The sequence below is a fragment of the Melopsittacus undulatus genome, chromosome 2 (genome assembly GCF_012275295.1).
Source record: "Melopsittacus undulatus isolate bMelUnd1 chromosome 2, bMelUnd1.mat.Z, whole genome shotgun sequence".
Taxonomy (NCBI): Eukaryota; Metazoa; Chordata; class Aves; order Psittaciformes; family Psittaculidae; genus Melopsittacus; species Melopsittacus undulatus.
The window spans coordinates 90,544,138-90,563,186 of record NC_047528.1 but is presented as its reverse complement, the minus strand read 5'-3'; the positions used below and the strand labels follow the sequence as shown (position 1 = coordinate 90,563,186).

Below are 19,049 nucleotides of genomic sequence, written 5' to 3'. Positions count from 1 at the left end.
TATAATAGAGGAGCAGTAGGGGAGATGGAATAGTGTCCTCTAATCTCCCCAGTTCCTATGCTTGCATGAAAATAAAGCAGAATCAGAACTTTGAACCAGAGGTTGAATTCTAAATCAAAGAAGCAGAAATGTATAGTCTTTTTTTCTTTATTAGCTCTGTGCAGTTAGAACTCAAGCAGGAATGATTTATTCCTCTGAAAACTGGGGTGTTCTGTAAACCTATATACACGATATAAATCCTGTTCCATGGTTGTTTTTTTGGTTTTGTTTTTTCTTTTGTTTTGGTCAGAAGTCTGCAACATGCTCATGCCTTAAATTTTCCTTGTGGCTGTTATCAGCTGCCTCCTTAGGTATTTGTTTCCCTGTCAAAAGGAAACTTTCCTTCTTATTGAAATAAGGAGAGGGGGAAGAAACAAAAACCCTTTTCATCATGTTAAAAAAAAATCATGCTGTTAAAATGTTTGCAGAGGCAAGGTAGTCTGGTCATTGTCCTTGTTCTTGATTAAAAGATTAAGAGAAACTACTGAAAAACAGCTGAGCATCTTTGCTGTTAAAACTAATTTCAGAGGGTTTTTTTTTATTCACACAGTGGAGATGCTGCTATGTGTCAAGTTTTGGTGTTGTTTTTTTTTCTTTTTTTTTTTGATTAGAAAATGAATTTTGAGCCTGCCTCTAGGCTAGTTCAAAACCAGAGAAAATAGAACTAACCATGGCAGTCAGCATTCTCCCTCTTTGAAGACATGTATAGTGTTGCCGTCACTGCAAAGCATTTGGGAAAATTCAATCTCTGAAGATTCCTTTTATAGTAGTGATAGTTTTGGTAGACACTTATGAATGCATGCTCTTGTTTGACCTTCATTGGATAGTAGCATGATGTCCTTAGTTGTGTTTAGTTCCTGCTGCCACAGAAGTGGTTTCTCTTAGCTGGCTTCCCTTCTAGTGGAGGATTTTATCACACACAAAATTCAGGCTCAGTCCCAATGCCTTGTTCCAGCACCCTTGCTTGTTGGCTCAGGAGGATGAGCTGTGGAAAAGAATGAGCTTCAGAAAAGCCAGCAGTGTGGAGCAGTGATGTGCCACAGTGTAGGAGTTTGTGATCATAGGAGAAAATCTCATACACAAGCTGTACTGGTTGTCATGTTGATGAATGGACTGTCGTACCTACATGGAACTTCATTCATCAACAGTTGTCTTTCCTCTGCTGCCTTCTTGGATAGATTTCCAGACTGCTAGGTGGTAAGGTGTAGGGGACAAAGCTTCCGCTTCTCTTTCAGTACACTGGTCATTAGCAAATAGGATTGCTCTCCACTATATTTTGTACAATATATACCATCATATCTTCTTGGAGTTTATGCAGCAGCAAGCCTGGTAGTTCTTGAAGCTGTATGCCAACAAAAATATTACTGGGACTAAATTACATAAGCAGTTATTCCTTGGTGAAAGGACTAGTTTTAAAGAAACACAATCCTAATAATTAGCAGTAATACTGTGTATACAGAAACACCTATATAAAAACAACTTGTATGTAGGAGCCATGTAACTGTAGCTGCCATGACCTCATTGGGTTTTGGAGAACCTCAATCTACCTGAAAGCTTAGCCATGCTTATTTGTGTATGCTATAACAAACTTAACTTGTAAACTCTATTATATAATACTGTTCTCTGCTGTAGAAAATCCAAAGGGAAGATGGAAGAACTATCCCCATGCACATCCTCCCATATGAATCTAACTTGGTCTAATAGAGTCAGTGGGATAAGAAGCTGTAATTTCCTTTTTATATATTTTTTTAATATCTATTGTGCTTGCAAATGCATCCTAAATGAAAACAGGATGTTCCTACCTTACTGTTCTTATTACCTTGCCAATGTCACAAGGTTCCTTTGTAGGTTAACACTTGTCACTTCTCATTCTGTTTCACATTACCCTGTGGTTTTTTTTCTATGTAATTTGCAAGCTGGTATCATACAATCTGCTCTTTATAGACTAGCACAACTGGCAGGGAAATAATTGCACAAGAACCAATTATTTCTATCTTCAAATTTAGAATTGCTCTTTTCCTATTAATAGATCTCACCCTTTCTTCTGAAAGTACGTAAGGCATGTGATTATTAATTGATATTTGTTAATTTTCTTGTAATAGCAGATTTATCATTTAGCAATATGAATATTTATAATACCAAAATACATGCTTTCATGCAATGAATTCTATAACTTCCTGGGTATGAGTGAAATGAAAATTAATAGGTTTGCATGAATTTACATATCATGGTGGATGAGGCATACACAATCACAGCAAGATGACCAGTTGTACCGGAGGTGAAACAATTTTCAGTTTCTACTCATTCATAAGTGTTTGTCTTGTCAGTGGTTTCTGCTTTGGGGTGATCTAAAAACTATAAGTAAACGCTCTGCATTTCCTTCTCTCCGCACAGTATGCCATGGGATGCCTCTACATAAGGATAAAAGCAGTAGAGTTAAATTCTTATCTTTACACCTAAAATGGAGTAACCTAAAGTCACTTAAATCAGAATGCTTTCTGAAAGCACCGACTGTAATGGTAAAGAACTGTAAAACAATCATACATGGTAAAATAGAGATACCTCTCTAGTAAGCTTTCCCAGTAGAGGGATATGCATCTTGCAGTGTTATCAACAGTCCATTTACCCATCTCATCTACTCAAGGAATTTGTGAAATTCTGCCCTCTGTGTACACTGCACTCAGGAATAAAGAATCTTGCTTGGTCTGACAGTGAATGATCATCTTAATAGTTATTTATGTAGAGTGCTTAGCTTAATAGAGCTTTAATTCCTGGCAGGAGGCCAGCATCATTATTGTAAGATGGTCTAATATAAATATCTGCTGAAGAACTTGAAATTAATTTTCCACTAATATTCTCCAAAGACTAGGTAAAAATATACTGCGTTTGGGAGCAGCCCAACAAATAAACTTGTGGAAAAAACTTTTGGAAAGGGAGGGAACACAAGAGGCCAACTTGTATAAATACTCAAAGGATCTCATGGAACATGTTTTGCTGTATCTGCCCAGGTCTAGAGGTCATTTTCCTTCGTTACAGGAAAGGGCCGTGACTTAGCTGTAGCAATGCGATGCTTCATGTGTTTTGTCTTTTGCCACACGAACAATGTTTTGTGGTAAAGGTAAAATAGGTCTTGCAAACAACTGCTGGCTCAATATAAAACTAACAAAAAAAATCCCAAACACAGAAAACCACCCCCAAAGCAAACACACAACCCACCCTTTCAGGCTGCTTCTCTCTGATACTGGACCCATACTGCACTAATCAGAAGTTAGAATGGGGAGTACTATGGGAAACTACTTAATAATGAGTTTTCCTGGGTAATAGGTTGAGTGCTGGAAGGAAATTTACCTTGTCCTCTTGTTTCTTTTCATTATGGTGTTTGCTAAAATTCTCTTGTCCCTCGAAAGTGATGTTTCACAGAATACAATCTCTAAGTCAGTAATGCAGTGTGTCTCTCATCTTCTTCCAGTCTATATCCAGAGCCAAATTATGTCCTATCTCAAACAAAGAATCTAGTACTAGTAGAGTGAAATGGGAATTTTTGCTTTACCTCATTCCCTATCTCTTAAAATAGGAAGTCTATCTCAGCAATGTTCCTAGATGTAACCATCAAACAACACCTTCACAAAGCCTAAGTACAATAGTGTTTGAACCTACAGCATAGTGACCTAAGTTGTATTTGCTCCTATATAGATAGCTCAGGCTCAGAAGAAGGTGTAAAAAAATCCTTTGTGAGCTCAGCACCATGATCTGTAGTTGAATGTTTCAGATGAGAGATAGGAGAAAAATTCTAAGTAAAGAGTTCTAGACAAATACCATCTTAAGGCATAGCTATACATGGCAAAAACTGTACAGGCAACTTTATCTGCTGAATTTTATTTCAGGCACTTTCTTGGGGACAGCAACACATAAACCCATAACCAACCCAAATATATCTCAGGTCCTCTCCTGGCCTATATCCCTTCCTCCAGACTGGCCTGTTTGTCAGGGAGTCTGTTCATATCTTCAGGCTGCAAGTGTGTCTCAGCAAAAGACAGATCTAGCCTTTAATAACAAGGCTCTCTGACTGTTCACAGGTCTTCCCTAGAGAGGATACTGAAAGGAAGAGAGGGGAATTATACATGAACTTCATTTATTCTCTTAGGTGATTTTCTGTTTCTTGGGGCCAGAGGATAAGTTCTCTCCAGAGGAATAATGTATGCTTATTTATTTAGGGCAGTGATGACAATGAAAGATAGCTTGCAAAAGTCTTCATATTAACAGCTTTTGATGTTTATCCAGCAACAAAAACTTCTAAAGCAATAATTTTTGCATGCTTGGGATAGACACCTTCTGTACTGAAACTTCACCTTCCTCCACGTGTCTGTACACATGCAGTAGCAATCTGGTTTCATGGGGAGGATCCTCTGGTAGAATTTAAAGTAATGAATATACCTAATCTAAATTGAAATCATAGTTGTAAGAGAGCAGATGCTGTTCTTATTTTTGTTACCTGACAAGTCTGGTTTGATACTGTGCATTACTGCTGTGCTTCATCTGGTAATGAGAATTGTAAATGTTTAGGCAGAAACAACTATTCTAAAAAAAGAAAACCAAACTCCACAACCCAGGCTTGTATTAAAAGCTTAATCAATTAGCAGAGCCAGTAGTGCTCATGTAGTCTGGCTAATGTCCTGTCTTTGGAATTTCCCACAGGTTTTCATTTTGTGTATCATAACTACTCTCAACACTACCAAATAAGTCCATCCACTGACACAGGGTATAGCATTATGCTCATGAAGGATGTCTGTGTATGTTTATATAATGTTAATTAAACATTTTTTTTTCTTATGTGTTGTTTTGCTTTTTGTTTTGGGGTTGTTTTCCTCCCTGAGACTGCTCTGAAGAGTAAGAGTGGTTTCCTATCTGATAAAAAAGTACTAGAAGAGCAAAGTAAATGCGGAAGTCCCATAGGGTAAAAGCAAAGGAGGGCAGCACAACCATAGAATAATGATGCCAACTTTTTAAATTCACTTATTAAGGACCTATATATAAAATTATTTCAAAATATATTTATCTCTTTTTCCTTAGAGGAAAAGGTACCAGAGTTAGCTGGCATCTTTGAGATGCAGAAGCATTCACGCTTAAGACTCCTGCTACAAGTGAATCTGCCTAGGTACTTATATGGTCCTCACCACCATAGTAACTGAGTGTCTTCCAAGTATTTAAAAATAGAGATCACAATAACAATTTTTTCCCAACTCGTCTCTTTCCAGGTTGCTACAGGAATAACTTGATTAATTTATGAGACTGTTTTGCACACAGTGCCTGCATGCAACTTGTGAAACTTGTCTGCTGGCAAAAGCTTACTGTATTGTCAGGAAAACCAGGTTCAGTGAGAACAAAGAGGAGGAGTGAAATTGCCTGGAAGAATGGAGTCTGTAAAATTAAAGGTACAAAGAGCACTGTTGAAGTCTTGACATCTGAGCTTCTTCAGGATACTCACAAAGATCTTGACTTATTCCTTTGTCCTTGTTTTTTAATATATATATATATTTGCACTGATTGTGGCTTGTTTAATTTATTACCAGTCAGAGTTCAATAATGAGAAATAAAGCCAAACCTTAAAAGCACCTTCCCCCATCTCCCTTCTTCCCCAACTTAATTCTACTCAGTTTTCTACCTCCTCCTCACCTGTAGTGCAGGGTGATGGGGAATGAAGGCTGTAGTCTGTTCATCACATACTGTCTCTGCTGCTCTTTTCTGTTCAAGGAGAGGACTCCACATGCCTTCTCCTGCTCCAGTGTGGGAGACAGTCTTCCTCAAACTGCTCTAGCTTTGAGTCCCTTTCACGGGGTGCAGTCCTTCAGAAACTGACTGCTCCAACATGAGTTGGATCACAAGTCCTGCAGCAAACCTGCTCCAGCATGGGCTCCTCTCTCTGTGGGGCCACAGGTCCTGCCAGGTGCCTGCTCCAGCACAGGCTTCCCGTGGGGTCACAGTCTTCCTTGGGCATCCCACTGCTCTGGTGTGGGATCCTCCATGGGCTGCAGGTGGTACCTGATTTACCATGGATCTCCATGGCTGCAAGCAGACAGTCTGCCTCACCATGGTTGTCCTCACAGGCTGTAGGGGAGTCTTTCTTTGGCATCTGGAGCACCACCTTCTTCTTCACTGACCTTGGTGTTTGCAGATTTCCTCTCTCAGATTCTCGCTCCCCTCTCCAGATTCACTTGCTGTCTCACAGCTTCCCCCACCCGCTTAAGTCTGTTATTCCAGAGGTGCTACAACTGTTGCTGCTGGGCTTAGCCTTGGCCAGTGGCGGGTCTGTCTTGGAGTTAGCTAGCATTGGCTCTACTAGATGCAGGGAAAGCTTCTAGAAGCCACCTCTGTAGGCTCCTAGCTACCAGAAACTTGCCATGCAATCCTAATATGGAGTCCTAATGCTTTTTGAGAAGCTGGTCTGTAATGATCAGGCTAGGTCATTAGGGGAAAGAGAAAAAAAAGTCACTTGTAAATGAAGAAAAAAATAATAAAGCTCTGGTGATACTGATGTTTTGTTTTTTTTTTCCTTTTTGATGACTCATATGTATGCTGGTGTTCCCATCAAGTGCTAATGAGGAAAGGCAGAACTGAAATTATGCCTTTGACAAGTGCCATCTTTTTTTTGGAAATCAGTCTAATTATCAGTGTGCTGCCTAACTATGCACCAGGGAGAATGAGACTTCTTTCCATGGCACGTAGCTGACACGCACTGGCTCACTTCCACAAATGTGCACTCATTTGAAAATGTGCTGTCATCAATACTCTGGGAAAGAGGAATGTTTAGTTCTGCTTTGCTGCTGGTAGGAACCCCAAATGAAGGGCCCAGGTCCAGCCAGTCCCCACATAACGCTAATAAACCCAATGTTACCTCTCAAATGAATCTGTCCCCATGTTATCCAGGATGGTTTGGGTCTGTATGAGGAGTAGATTTAATGGCATATGTAAGCTAGTGTACTTACACTGGGAGTCCATGAAGCTGCACTGACTTGCACAAGCTGTAGATCTTTCTCTACGTGTTTCTGGACACTAACAATAGATGCTTAAAAGGCTACAAGAGGTAGGTGTAGCTCAGCAGCATGGTTTTTAATTTAGTAGAAGTGAAAAACGAAAGGGGAGCACAATCAATGCACAACAGTGGTTACCAGGATTTACTGTTGTGGGAACATGACTTTTCTTTTTGACTCTATATGCTATCTGCTTTACTTCATACAGTAGGCTTCTGTTATTTTTCTTTTCCAGAAGACTTGGTTTTCCAAGCAAAATGAAAATACTTTTCCACTTAAAAGTTCCTTGTCTGTTAGCAATTTGTTAAATGATTAATTATTTTTTTCTGAAGTTTTTAAGATTTTAATTTCTAGCACACAGCTGTCTTAATGCACTTAGCTTGATGCTCCAAAATTAGCTTGTAATTTGATGTTATCAAGCTCCCTTGTGTAAGCAGGCACCAGAATTTAGAACAGCGGGAGTGTTACAGACATGATTAAAATTTGGTCTTTAGCCAAACTAGTGACCAGCTAAGGCTTCAAAAAGGAATTAGATGATACAACATGAACCAGCATAACACCACACTTTCAGTGCTCAGAGCTTATTTCAGGACCTTATGTAAAGTGTGTCTAGGTTGGCTGTACAATGTAAGAAAAGAGTGTCTCAAAGTGGGACTTCAGCCCATGTGTGTCTCGAGTTCCTATGATGAGCAGGAGCTATTAGGATTAATAATAGTAAACTCTGTCCCTGTCTATAGATTAGGGGTGAAATTCTCACCTGGCTGTATCAGTGTACATCTTTGTGAGACACCTAAAGGTTTGCTTCCTGTCAACAGAGAGAAACATATTCTCTTGTGACGTTATACTTATCAGAAGGAGCCTTTTTGGAGAGCCTGGTGTTTATAGACCCTAATCTGATCTTGGCATAAAATGACTTCTGATTTGCTTGTGTCTATCAAGGCTGAGGAATTTCTGGATAATACTAAAATAAAAGATATACAATATAAAATAAAAGATATGCAATATCAAAAATATACAGAGCCTGTATATCTCTACAATTAAAAGGATGTTCAACAAGATTTTTCAGAATGTCATTTTTGGACCTGGGCATTTAATTTCTCCTTAATCCATCCTCAAGCAATTCCACCCTTATTTAGATTGGTATGACCCTGGCCACCTCTTGTCACTCTTCCAGTGAGTCTTCTCCATGGAAATCTGAACGTGAAAATATCCACATAGTTGCTGGCTTGAGATCTTCATTAGCTAGGATAATGGACATGACAAAAGCATTTGCTTTGGTCCAGCACACTTGGTTCATTTTTTCCCCAGCCTGCAGTGGGTTACAAATAGGAATGACTGAGAAAAATACATATTTTCCAAGGAGGAATTCTCAAGAAAAGAAGAAACTTGGATAGTACCAGATATAGAAAAAGCTTTTCAAGAGTCACAGTGGAAATAAGGGCAGGGTGCTCTGGAAGCTCCTGGGCATTTTGTGGGTAGCCCAGAGACTGGAACTTGTCTCTCACCACTTCTCTAGGGTCTCACAGTAACATTATTTAATCACGGTTGATGAATGAGAACTCTAACTGCATTCTGAGTATCTCATCTTTCATTCTAATTTATACCTTAAACCCCCCTGGGACTGCTGTTGACTCGGGTGGGGAAAGCATTAATTATATGTTAGTTTTTAGTGAAACATGGGCACTCCACAGTGACCAATTTTCTAACTCCTCTAGGAGCTGCCAACAAAAAATGGACATGTACAAATTCATTCATTAGCACAAACTAATTAAAATCCAGGCTAATAGCCAGGAAAAATAATACATTATTGCTGGGATGCTGGGATTCATCATGTGTGTACTAATCTAACAGTAACTATTCTTACTCCACAGTTTCTAAGTTACAGATCTCATACTGATAGGTAGACAGCTAAGAGTTGGCCTTTGGATTGCTAAAGGCATTTTCATTCTATGTCCTTTCTACTTGAATAGGTTCCCCAGAAGTGCTATTTTCTGAGAATGTGTTGCAACGACTCTTTCAAACACAATGTGTAGGACAGAGTACCTCACCTGGATATCTTTCATTTCATTGCACATTGGTGGTGCATTAACTTCCAATGCATTGTGACTTGAGCATTCTGTAGTTTGAAGCTTAGATTAGCCTTCATCATTTCTTTCTTTTCCTTCTGTAATTTTTTAAGGGCTTGTTCTCTTCATTCTGCCTGCTTTATATAGGCACTGTTTTCTCTAGCCAAACCATGTTGCACTGTTGTATATAAATGTTTTTTACTAATAATTTTCTATTTCAGTGTTCATAAAATTATTTTATTAACATTAGAATTGGTAACACCTTAAGAATGTGGGGCTGAGGTCCCTATAGGCACTGCAGAGAGCTTCTGACCCAAGTTTCTGAGAGGAAACAAGAATTAGCTATGGAGAAAATTCTGGTCTGGATTCTCTGATTTGTGGCAGATGTGGTACAGCTAAGCAGAAGGGTAGGAGGGAAGAGATTAATAAAGCTTGAAGATATGTTTATTTTTCTGGCCTTAGACTGATTTCACTGAGTTGAATGTGGTTTATCAGGTGTGGTACCTTTCAGAAAAGATATTGATGCACATGTAGTACCAGACCTTGGTTACATTTGGGCCCCATCTTGGGGTATGATGTGAGTGCATATACCCCCATCCCAGCTTATACAAATAGCTGCTCATCAGCACAGATTGGAATCAGATACTCCCCTTCTTTTTACCTCAAATAACCAAGGATCAGAACCCACATAAGGAAGGATGTCTAGACAGAGCTGAGGCAGCTGGATTCAAGGCTGTTTGGCATCCTGAAGCAGCTACCTCTTGGGCTAGCAGTGAGCAGACTAATTACTAGCAGACAGTGCAAAGCACAGCTGTATTATCATCTCATCTAATGATTTTGTTCATAAAGCATACAGACAGCTGTATTTTTCACTAGCAAATATTTCTCAGTGGCCTTTGCAATCAATCTATTCATAACTAAACTCTTTGTATCTCTGGTGAGGTCTGCCTCTGGGAGGCAAAGACGCATTGTACCACCTAGGAGAAGCTGGGAAAAAGTCATCCCAGGTTTCTTTCAGCCAAGAAGGTAAGATACAAATGTAAAATATAAGGTTTTGGACCTTTTTGTCAATGCATGATAAACGCTGTCAGCAGAGGTCACTGACACAGGCTTTGCCAATCAGTCATGACTCATCATTCAGTCCACCAGCACCATTTTGTCTCATCTCAGACAAACTTAAGACTTCAGTTTAAGTTCTTTTCTCTGTAAATTCAAGAGAAAGAAATAGCTCTGTTAGATTCCAGTGGAAAGAAAACTGGATATTAAGGAACCATAGTCCACTCATAGTGCAAGACTTGGAGTTGTTCTGCCCATGTCCAGGAGGTTTGATGGACTTAGTCTGCACTGACTGTTAGATCTCTGAAACTGTGACCCTATGCCAGAGAAGTGTCCCAACTTTAAGTATTTATGTTTTTTTAAATGAGGGACCACATAAATATAAAACAGAATACTGAGTCATGAGATGGAGGAGACCTCTCAGCTAAAAGCAATTCCATTATGGAAAACCATCAAAAAAACCCTTTAATTTTTACCTATTACCTCCATTCCTCCCACGCCACAGGCAGACCCTGTGAAGAATGCACTCTAGAGGCTGGTCTCAGATGCAGCAGAATTAGTGTAGATTTTTGGTTCTTATTCATCATAAGAATATTATTGTTGCTAACATTAGCATTTTCTTTATTATGTGGTGGACTGGTTGAGGTTCAGAATAATTTGGAATTAGAATACTTACATTTTTCCTTTTATTAGTTCTTTTTTCTTGCAGTAGAAGATGATACACACACACACAAAATCAGTGAACAAAGCTTCATCAAAGTATACTAGTGCTTGTTTGTAGTTTCTTCCCTTTTTATCTGTGGGAGCTTGTAACTCCCACTCCATTTGGTTCTAAGTTTCAGGTTTTAATGAACCTAAATGTAAGCATATCAACAACTGTCATTGTTTTTGGAGATGCAAGATCCTCAGGAAGTTACTGTTTTCCTCTGAAAAGTATAAATAAATCCAAATTTACTTGAAACTAGGCATGGAAAGGTTTTACGACTGCTGTAAATCCGAGCCTTGTTTCAAACTTCATGCAACTCTTAGGGTATCACAATAATTTTCTATGCCTGTAAGTAGTTTTCTCCAGGATTATGTGGTACCACAAAGCATATTTAGGGATGCATCTCTTGATTGAACTTGCGGAATAGAAACTAGCATCTAATTAACCTAAGCTTAAATAGCAGCTGCTTCTATTCTGCTGTATGTTTGTGAGGTTTTGTGCCTAGCAGCAAAAGGCTGAGTACAACTTCCACTTTTGTTCATCACAGCTTAACATCTCAGTATAATTGCTGAGATAGGGAGTGATTCAGTTTAGGACTGCCGGCCTTTTCTTCCAGTGTCAGGGATACCTTTTGTTGTTGTAAGTGATGCTGTCTGGATGTGACAAAACACCTTATAAGTTTGACCAACCGTGCCACAAAAGAAAACAAAAAGCAGTGTTGACTTTCAGTTCAGGCAGTTCCAAAAGAGATGTTCCATCCCCCCAGTGGCTTGTTTCAGGAGAAAGTCTGATTGATTTGGTAAAAAAAAAAATGTTCTGGTTGTTGCTAATCAGAAGAGGTTGCACAGATTGAGGTAAACAGCAGAAAACAGAGACTCAAATACTCAGTGCAAATTGCCATAGCTATTCTGCCAGTGATTTCTGCTGGTTTATGCAAGGCCAAAGAAGCTTTTATCAAGTTATTGTATAGGTAAACTGTTTTCTGCCAGTGAGACCTCTTACTCTCACAGGCAGCAAGTGAGTGTGCTCATGAGAGTGGGCTGAAGTACATGGTGCAGTGGGATGTGCTGTAGTGATTTGAAGCTACTGGTCCTCTCTGCCAGGCTGCTACAATGGGTCAGGTTTGTTATCCCTTACTTTCTTCCAATCTTCATAAAAACTGAAGTTTTCATTTTTCCACAAGCAGTTTCTTTTCTGACTTGCTTTCTTACTGTCTCCTGCATGCTGTTTCTGTCTCACTTCTCATTCTTTCTCCTCCCCCAGAGAATTTCATGTCTCTTCAGCACAGCTAAGTCAAGCGCTACTTCTCCCTCTAACTGCCTGATTTTGGCTCCTCTTATTTTCCCAGGCAAAATTCCAGTCTAGGATTTTAGTAAAGAATATACATTCACCAAAAGAAGGTTACTGATTAATGCTCTGATTTGTAGTCATGGTTGACCCTCACCTAAAATCTCTCATTTCTCTCCAGTTTCACAAAACGTTTAGTGTTTCCCAGACTAGATTAAAGCAAGGGCCAGGTGAGTAGGCAGCAAATAAATATCTGGAGGAAGAGCACTACATCTAAGAAACAGACAAACCAATCTTTAAAACAGTGTGATTGGAAACAAGTAGGCTTAATTGTACCCTCTGCCTTATTAGCTTGGGACAGAAAGAAGGAGTAAATATTGTATTTCCAAGTAAAAGAGAAGAAAAAATATTTTATTGGTTCTGTTTACATTCAGGTCTAAAATTTGAGCAGTGAAAAAAAATGAGGCAGATTTTAGCACAGCAGGGACTAGTTCTGAGGGGTGTGGTATACTGTCCATTCTGCTTAAACCAACACTTGTGATGTCAGTTAGGGGTTTCAATCCTAACTTAAATTCTTCATTACACTGACCCAGCTTGTGTTTCCTGATGCAGAGGAAACATTAAATTTCTAGTCCTTCTTCAGATATGCTAACCCTGAAAGCTCATGTGGCTTTTTAGTGCTCAGTAATAGGGGAAGGAAAAATTAATCTATCTCAATTAGAAAACATGGTCTGGAAAAATCATCTGAGGTTGGTCAACCATGTGTGTCATCTAAGATGCTGTTTCTTATCAGCTTTATTGACAATCCGACACGTCTGTAAATTGAAACAGAACTTAAGTTCCTGTCAAAGCTTAAGTTCTCACAGGGGAAAATGTTTCCTAGAGAAGTTTTAAATGATCAGCAGGATTAAGTGTTAGAGAAACACTCAAACACAGAATGTGTAAGGGAGAGTTTTGATAAAATTTTGTCCTCCATGTAATCATTATAAATGCCTCAACTATTTATTTTTTTTTTTTCCTGAAGTTAAACTTCAAGAAATCATTGGCAAATCTCAAAACAAAAACAAAGGAATAGTCACAGTCTGGTTTGGACCCCTTTTAACGATTTTCCAGCTATACATAACTTTCATTTCATGTAGTTTACATTCTTTTACTTATATTATATAAACTTATTTTGTTTATTATTATCTGGACTGCTGGCAAGGCCAATTAACAGAGCTGCTGAACTCCGCTGGTAAAAGCTCCCTTTTAACTTGTACACAGGCTTGCCAAAATCCAGTTGCTTAGGCTCAAATTTGTCATGTTGATTGCTTGCCTCAAACAGAATTATTTTGGAAGGGTTCAGCAAAGTCATTCCAGTACGAGGCTTGAACAAAATGCTAGCATGTCTAGCAATTAAAAATAATTTCTGGTGGCCTTGGTTTTGACTGTTTTGAGCCTTTGTCATTTTCAGCACAAATGTAAGATTTGCCATCTGGAATTTGACTTTTCTATCTTCAAAACTGGCCAAGTTATAAATGTTTAGAAAGACAAGTCTTACGTTTGCATGTGTTCAGTGTAGCAGTTAGTTGGTTTTTTTTATAAAAACATCACTGAGCTAAATGGTAAGCACTCAAATAACTGAACCAACACTGTCTTTGCAAGACTTAAGGAAATTATAGTTTTCATTAATTGCTGTTACATGCTTCTGTAACCTATGCTTTTGGATGGGAATTGAAACTAAGAGCATGGTAGTGCCCTTCCTGTGTTCCTGGAACATCACAATTGTAGGAGAAAACGTGCCTCCTTCCTTAGAACCAGATGGTCACAGAAACTGGAGCAGTGAGGTCAAAGGATGGAATGACAAAGCAGTTCAGTAAATCTCATCAGGAAACTAGATGCCCAGAGTATTAGGGAGGGCTTGATATGTTTGAATGGGAACTGGGAGGGAGGAGTATGAACTGGGATGTGAGAACTGGAGAAGGCAGCTAGTTTGAGAAACAGCTGGGGTGGAATTCTGAGGCTAGGGGATGCCCTGGTACAGTTTTAAAGACTAGAAATAACCAAATAAAGAAATAGAATTGTTAAGGTCTACTGATAACCATGATGAGGATCTAGGCTGGGGAAGAGGTGGTGCTAGCCCAGAGTTCATACAGATGAGATGGAACAGAAATAGCCACCACATCTGAAGGCATCAATGAGCAGTCAAGGTCCCCACCCTGCAAGTCCCTAACATTCATTGTTTCATTATTTCTTTCCTGTCAGCCATATGAAACCCACCAACAAAATACACAACTCATCCCATTTTCTGCTGATCCAAATAGAGGACACCAGCCTACCACCATATCAGTTACTTCATTAAAACCTGATGTCTATGCTGTGGATCTAACAGTTCCAAGCAGTCGTGCTGAGGACCCATGTGGGTATCCATATGTTTCAGCAGAATGCAATTTTTTTCTTTAAATCAAGGAAACACAGCGTGCTCCTAAGACTATGAAAGTTGCACTGTCAAGAATTTGAAACAGGATTTTTTGGAATTAAAGTCGTCTATGCAAAATTAACTGAATTGATGTCACGATGGTATCACTGTAAGTTCATCATGTACTAACTTTTTCATGCTTGACTTGGTAACCTTAATATTCTTTTAAGATAGTTAATGTGTGAAATAAACATACAACTGAAGTGGGAGGGAAACATTCCCTGGCCTCAGCTGGATTTTCACATCAATTAGACTATCTGGCACTGGGCTTAATAACTCCCTAATTGCAACTGCAGCACTTAGCTAAATCAATGCCCACTCTTCCTGATAAAATTGTTTTTAAATAGCCATTGTTAAAAAGCACCAGGTGAAAACATAGTGAGATGAAAACAAAGATAGAATTAATAGGAACCCTTCTTTTCTTCCGGACAACCTCACATTAATAAAGCTTATTTGTTGTTTCATTTGTTTTAAAGTGTTTTTACATTTTTTTGCATTTAAACCATTTCATATTTTAAAGCAAACATCTTTGAGTTTCAGGGAGATATTGTAAATTTGCAAGGATATAGAACATTTACTATCAATTTGTAGCAAAGAATTTGTTTGAGAATCTTGCTGAGCTTTACTGTGCTAGCACTTCCCGATTCATTGCCTGGAAGCTGTGTGGTGATTTTTTTTGTAATTGTGCTTGAGATGCAGGATCAACACCTACTCCTATTTTTTTGATTAAAAACCCAAAACAAACAAGAAGCTAGTGGACAAATGAATGAACGTGTAGTGACCACCTGTCAAAATCCCTGCTCAGCTTTATGCCATTTCTCTGTTTCACTGTCTCTGTAAGTCTTTTCATCACAAGGCAGAGACCTATGGGGAGACAAAGCCAGTCACAGACATCCAGGACAACATGTTGTATATGGATCACCACTGCTTTCCTGCTCTCTTATTCATCTATCTTGAGGCCACGTATACTGCAAGGGTGAATGGGGCTGCAGTAAGAATGCTTCAGTAGCTGTGGTCCTGCATGAGCGCTATTATGTGCGATTACTAAGCTAAGGAGGTGATGCAGGACCAGGATGGAGGGTGAGAAAAAAGAGGACAGTCTCTTCCAGAGGAGGAGGTCAGGAATGCTCCAGGTGGCAAAAGTGATTCGTTACAGCTCTGAGGGCTGGAAGGCAGCTTGAGTGGTGGGCTGGTGCAATGTTTCATAGCCACCACTTCCATTGGCAGCTCAGAAATGCGCCACACTTCAAGCATGAGCAACCTTTCTTTGTGTCCTCAGTGTACTACTGCGTGGGTCTGTTAAGTGCACCATCTGTCAGGGTAATGAGACCATTTTCCCTTCCCTGCTCCATAACCTCCTGATAAAAAGCTAGGAATATGGGCCTGCTTTTTTCTCCTTTCACAAGGACTTTTTTTTGGAAAACCATGCTTGGTTTTGTCAACATCCAAAAAACGAAAAAGAGATGTGATGTGATTAATCAATAGATAAAAAGGTGGATGCTCCTTCTCCTTGCTGCACACTTGAGAATAAACCCAATATAGCCCAGCCTTAATGATCTACACTTTAATCAGATGCTTGTCAGAACATATAACTGCATTCTTATGGGAGAACAGCATCTCCATCATTTATGTGAAATAGCATCAAGTTCAAACGAGGATGTTGCTGAGTCAGTGCCTGGAACCTAGAAGATTTGGAATTTTATTTTTTTATGAGATGGGGAAAAGGAACAAAAACAGTAGAAGCAGGATTTGAAGTACTGTCTAGTGCCTTTGGTGCCTGACCTTGCTCATTAATCTCTGCTGCTTTGAAAAGACTTAGAAAATTACATTAACCTATACCATCAGTCCTCACTCAATAAATACAGACACTGAAGTCAGGGACAAGAAATCCCACAGAGCCTTGGTATTGACTTGTTAGAATTCCAGGCTTTAGCTTCACAGTACAGTAACTGTCTATAAGTAATGAACAAACTGCTGAGAAGGACATTTTGCCCTTCTGGATTCATTCCCCACTCGTTAAAGAGAATCTATTCATTGCCATTTTTTGCCCTCTTATGCTAAACAGTAAATTGTCCTATGTGCCAATAAGCTCCTTCCTATTACTCCATGAGAGGAAATTTGTGGAAGAGCAAAGCTATATTCACGTGCTGTCTCAGCGCCAATACTCATATTAATCTTAGCTTCAGTTTCTACAGTAGGAGAGGGGAAAGGAAAAAGACAGGGATGGATGGGGGAGGGTGTTGTATTTCTTCCATTAACGAATGATGAAGCAGTAACTTGTGTGCTTTGGCATTTGAAGAATACGTGTGTACACTTGTCCTGCAAAACCAGAATTTTCTATTGAGTGCACATCAGCTAAGATTTCAGTGCAGAAGCCATGTCTCCTCCTTACCCACAGGTGATGCACAGGACCCAGGAAGGAAAAAGAGGGGTCTCATGTTGAGAACTGTACTAGGAGGAAAAAAATTATGTTTTTTTTTGTGCAGTTCATGCAGACTGTAATCTCATGTCAATGATTCTTGCTTTGGACCAGCAGTGAGACACATGGCTAGCAATACCTTTTAAAAGGCACTTGCCTTGTCCAGCACAGGCAGTACATCTGATCACCCATTTTATTTCTTGTCCTTCATGAAGTCTCAGTCCTACCATCAAGTAATGGCTGCCTTTGACACATGCTACGTACGGCAAGGTTCTTTTGAGCATCTCCACTCTTCAGCAGAATGGCAGCAGCCATCACCTGGCTCCTTATAGCTAAATAGCAGAGCAGAGACTTGGTGTTTACAGTAGTTTACAAATTCAGTTATAGTTTTCTCAGCAGCTGTCATTTGGCTGCTGGTTCATATACTGATAATGGTTTCTGTGGTGTTAACTGTAATCTCTTATTAGGGAAATATAAGAAATATTACTGATGTACACTTAAAAAAATAGGCTTTTGAGCATGAAATAGTCTCTCCATAGCATACAGACACACATACATGCACAAAAATTCACTATCCTTGAAATAAATTGGAAGGATGCTAAGAGGTGCTGATACAGGTTTTTTGTCTGTTCAACCATATATCTATAAAAAGAGAAATGTATGCAGGCTGTTCAGTCAGCTCCTGAGGGAGCATGAGAGGATCCAGATCAGCTGCATAACTGGCAGCTTCACTGGCAATCTCAGCAGAGGGAGCAAATGTTTGTTTTGACCCTCTGTTGAAGGTGCTCTCTCCTTGCTAGCAACCGGATGGAAGCACACAGATGGAATAGTGTAAGAAGGTATGTCTCTATTTTATTTTCTTCCTTCCTGCAGCAGATAAGATATTCTAGCTGCTATCATGCCAATATAGTACCTTTCATAAGGGCTAAATAATTTATTCGATGAAAAAGAATTTAACATGAAATAGCAGGTGTGTTCATATGAAATTCTACGTGTACTTCAAGCACCACTCAGGCTCAGGGAATGTTATTCATTTGGATATATATCAATACCATTGACAGTGGGATAGGATGCACCCTCAGCAATTTTGCTGACACCAAGCTTTGTGGTGAGGTTGACATGCTGGAGGGAATAGATACCATCCAGGCAGACTTTGACAGATGCCTTGAGAGATGGGCCAGTGCAAATCTCATGAAGTTCAACTAGGCGAAGTGCAAGGTCCTGCACATGGATCAGGGCAATCCCAAGCATAGATACAGGGTGAATTCCCCATCCCTGGAAGTTTCCAAGGCCAGGTTGGATGGGAATGGAAGGTGTTACTGCCCATGGCAGAGGGGTTGGAACTAGATGAGTTTTAAGGTCCCTTCCAACACAAAACATTCTATGATTCTATGATTCTGTGATCTACATCTGAAGGAGTCACCCTGAGCTCCCTTTATAGCTAATAGAGAACTAGCTTGTATAGGAAGGGTATTCTAGGGTGAGATTTATACAATCCTAAAATGTCTGCCTAAAGTAGGTCAGATGAATTACATCTCCTCAGAGTGTCTATTTTTCTCCATTGATTTCTTTCTAAAGTGAGCTGCTGATGAGCTCTGATGCAAACACATGTTAGTAGTTTTCTTTTTTGCTGTTGGACTTGATGATCTTAAAGATCTTTTTCGACCTAAGTGATTCTATGATTCTGATTCTCAGATTAAATGAATTTGTCTCAGGAATTGCTTCTTTGTCTAGTATCCAGTTTTTAAGTGTTCAGCCTAATGAGCGTCTGCACAACATGTAACATGGCTTTCCAAATGGCTGTTGGGCAAGAGACCCTGGAATACACTAACACCCTCAAGCATATTATTCCTTATTCTCTTTCAGAGCCATATTGCCACAGGATCTTCATTTGTCTCCCCCCTTACTGCTATTTCAGTACTAACATGCATTCTCCTGAGGTGCTCCTCTCTGCCTAAGAAAGTCAGGCAAACCAGCCTTCAGGGGAAAT

The 19,049-nt window shown here is 39.5% G+C and overlaps 1 protein-coding gene across 2 annotated transcripts in view; it reads left to right on the top strand.

The window, feature by feature from the left end:
- PCP4 (Purkinje cell protein 4) overlaps positions 1–19,049 on the top strand; it is a 52,755-nt gene that overhangs the window by 21,742 nt on the left and 11,964 nt on the right. Inside the window, exon 2 of one of the 2 annotated variants that reach the window (XM_031051444.2) lies at positions 5,295–5,471. The exons of the other annotated variant lie outside the window; for it this stretch is intronic. Within the exon in view, the coding sequence (XP_030907304.1) occupies positions 5,351–5,471 (121 nt within the window). The 5' untranslated portion in view covers positions 5,295–5,350. The remainder of the gene's footprint in view (positions 1–5,294; positions 5,472–19,049) is intronic. 2 annotated transcript variants of the gene reach the window in all.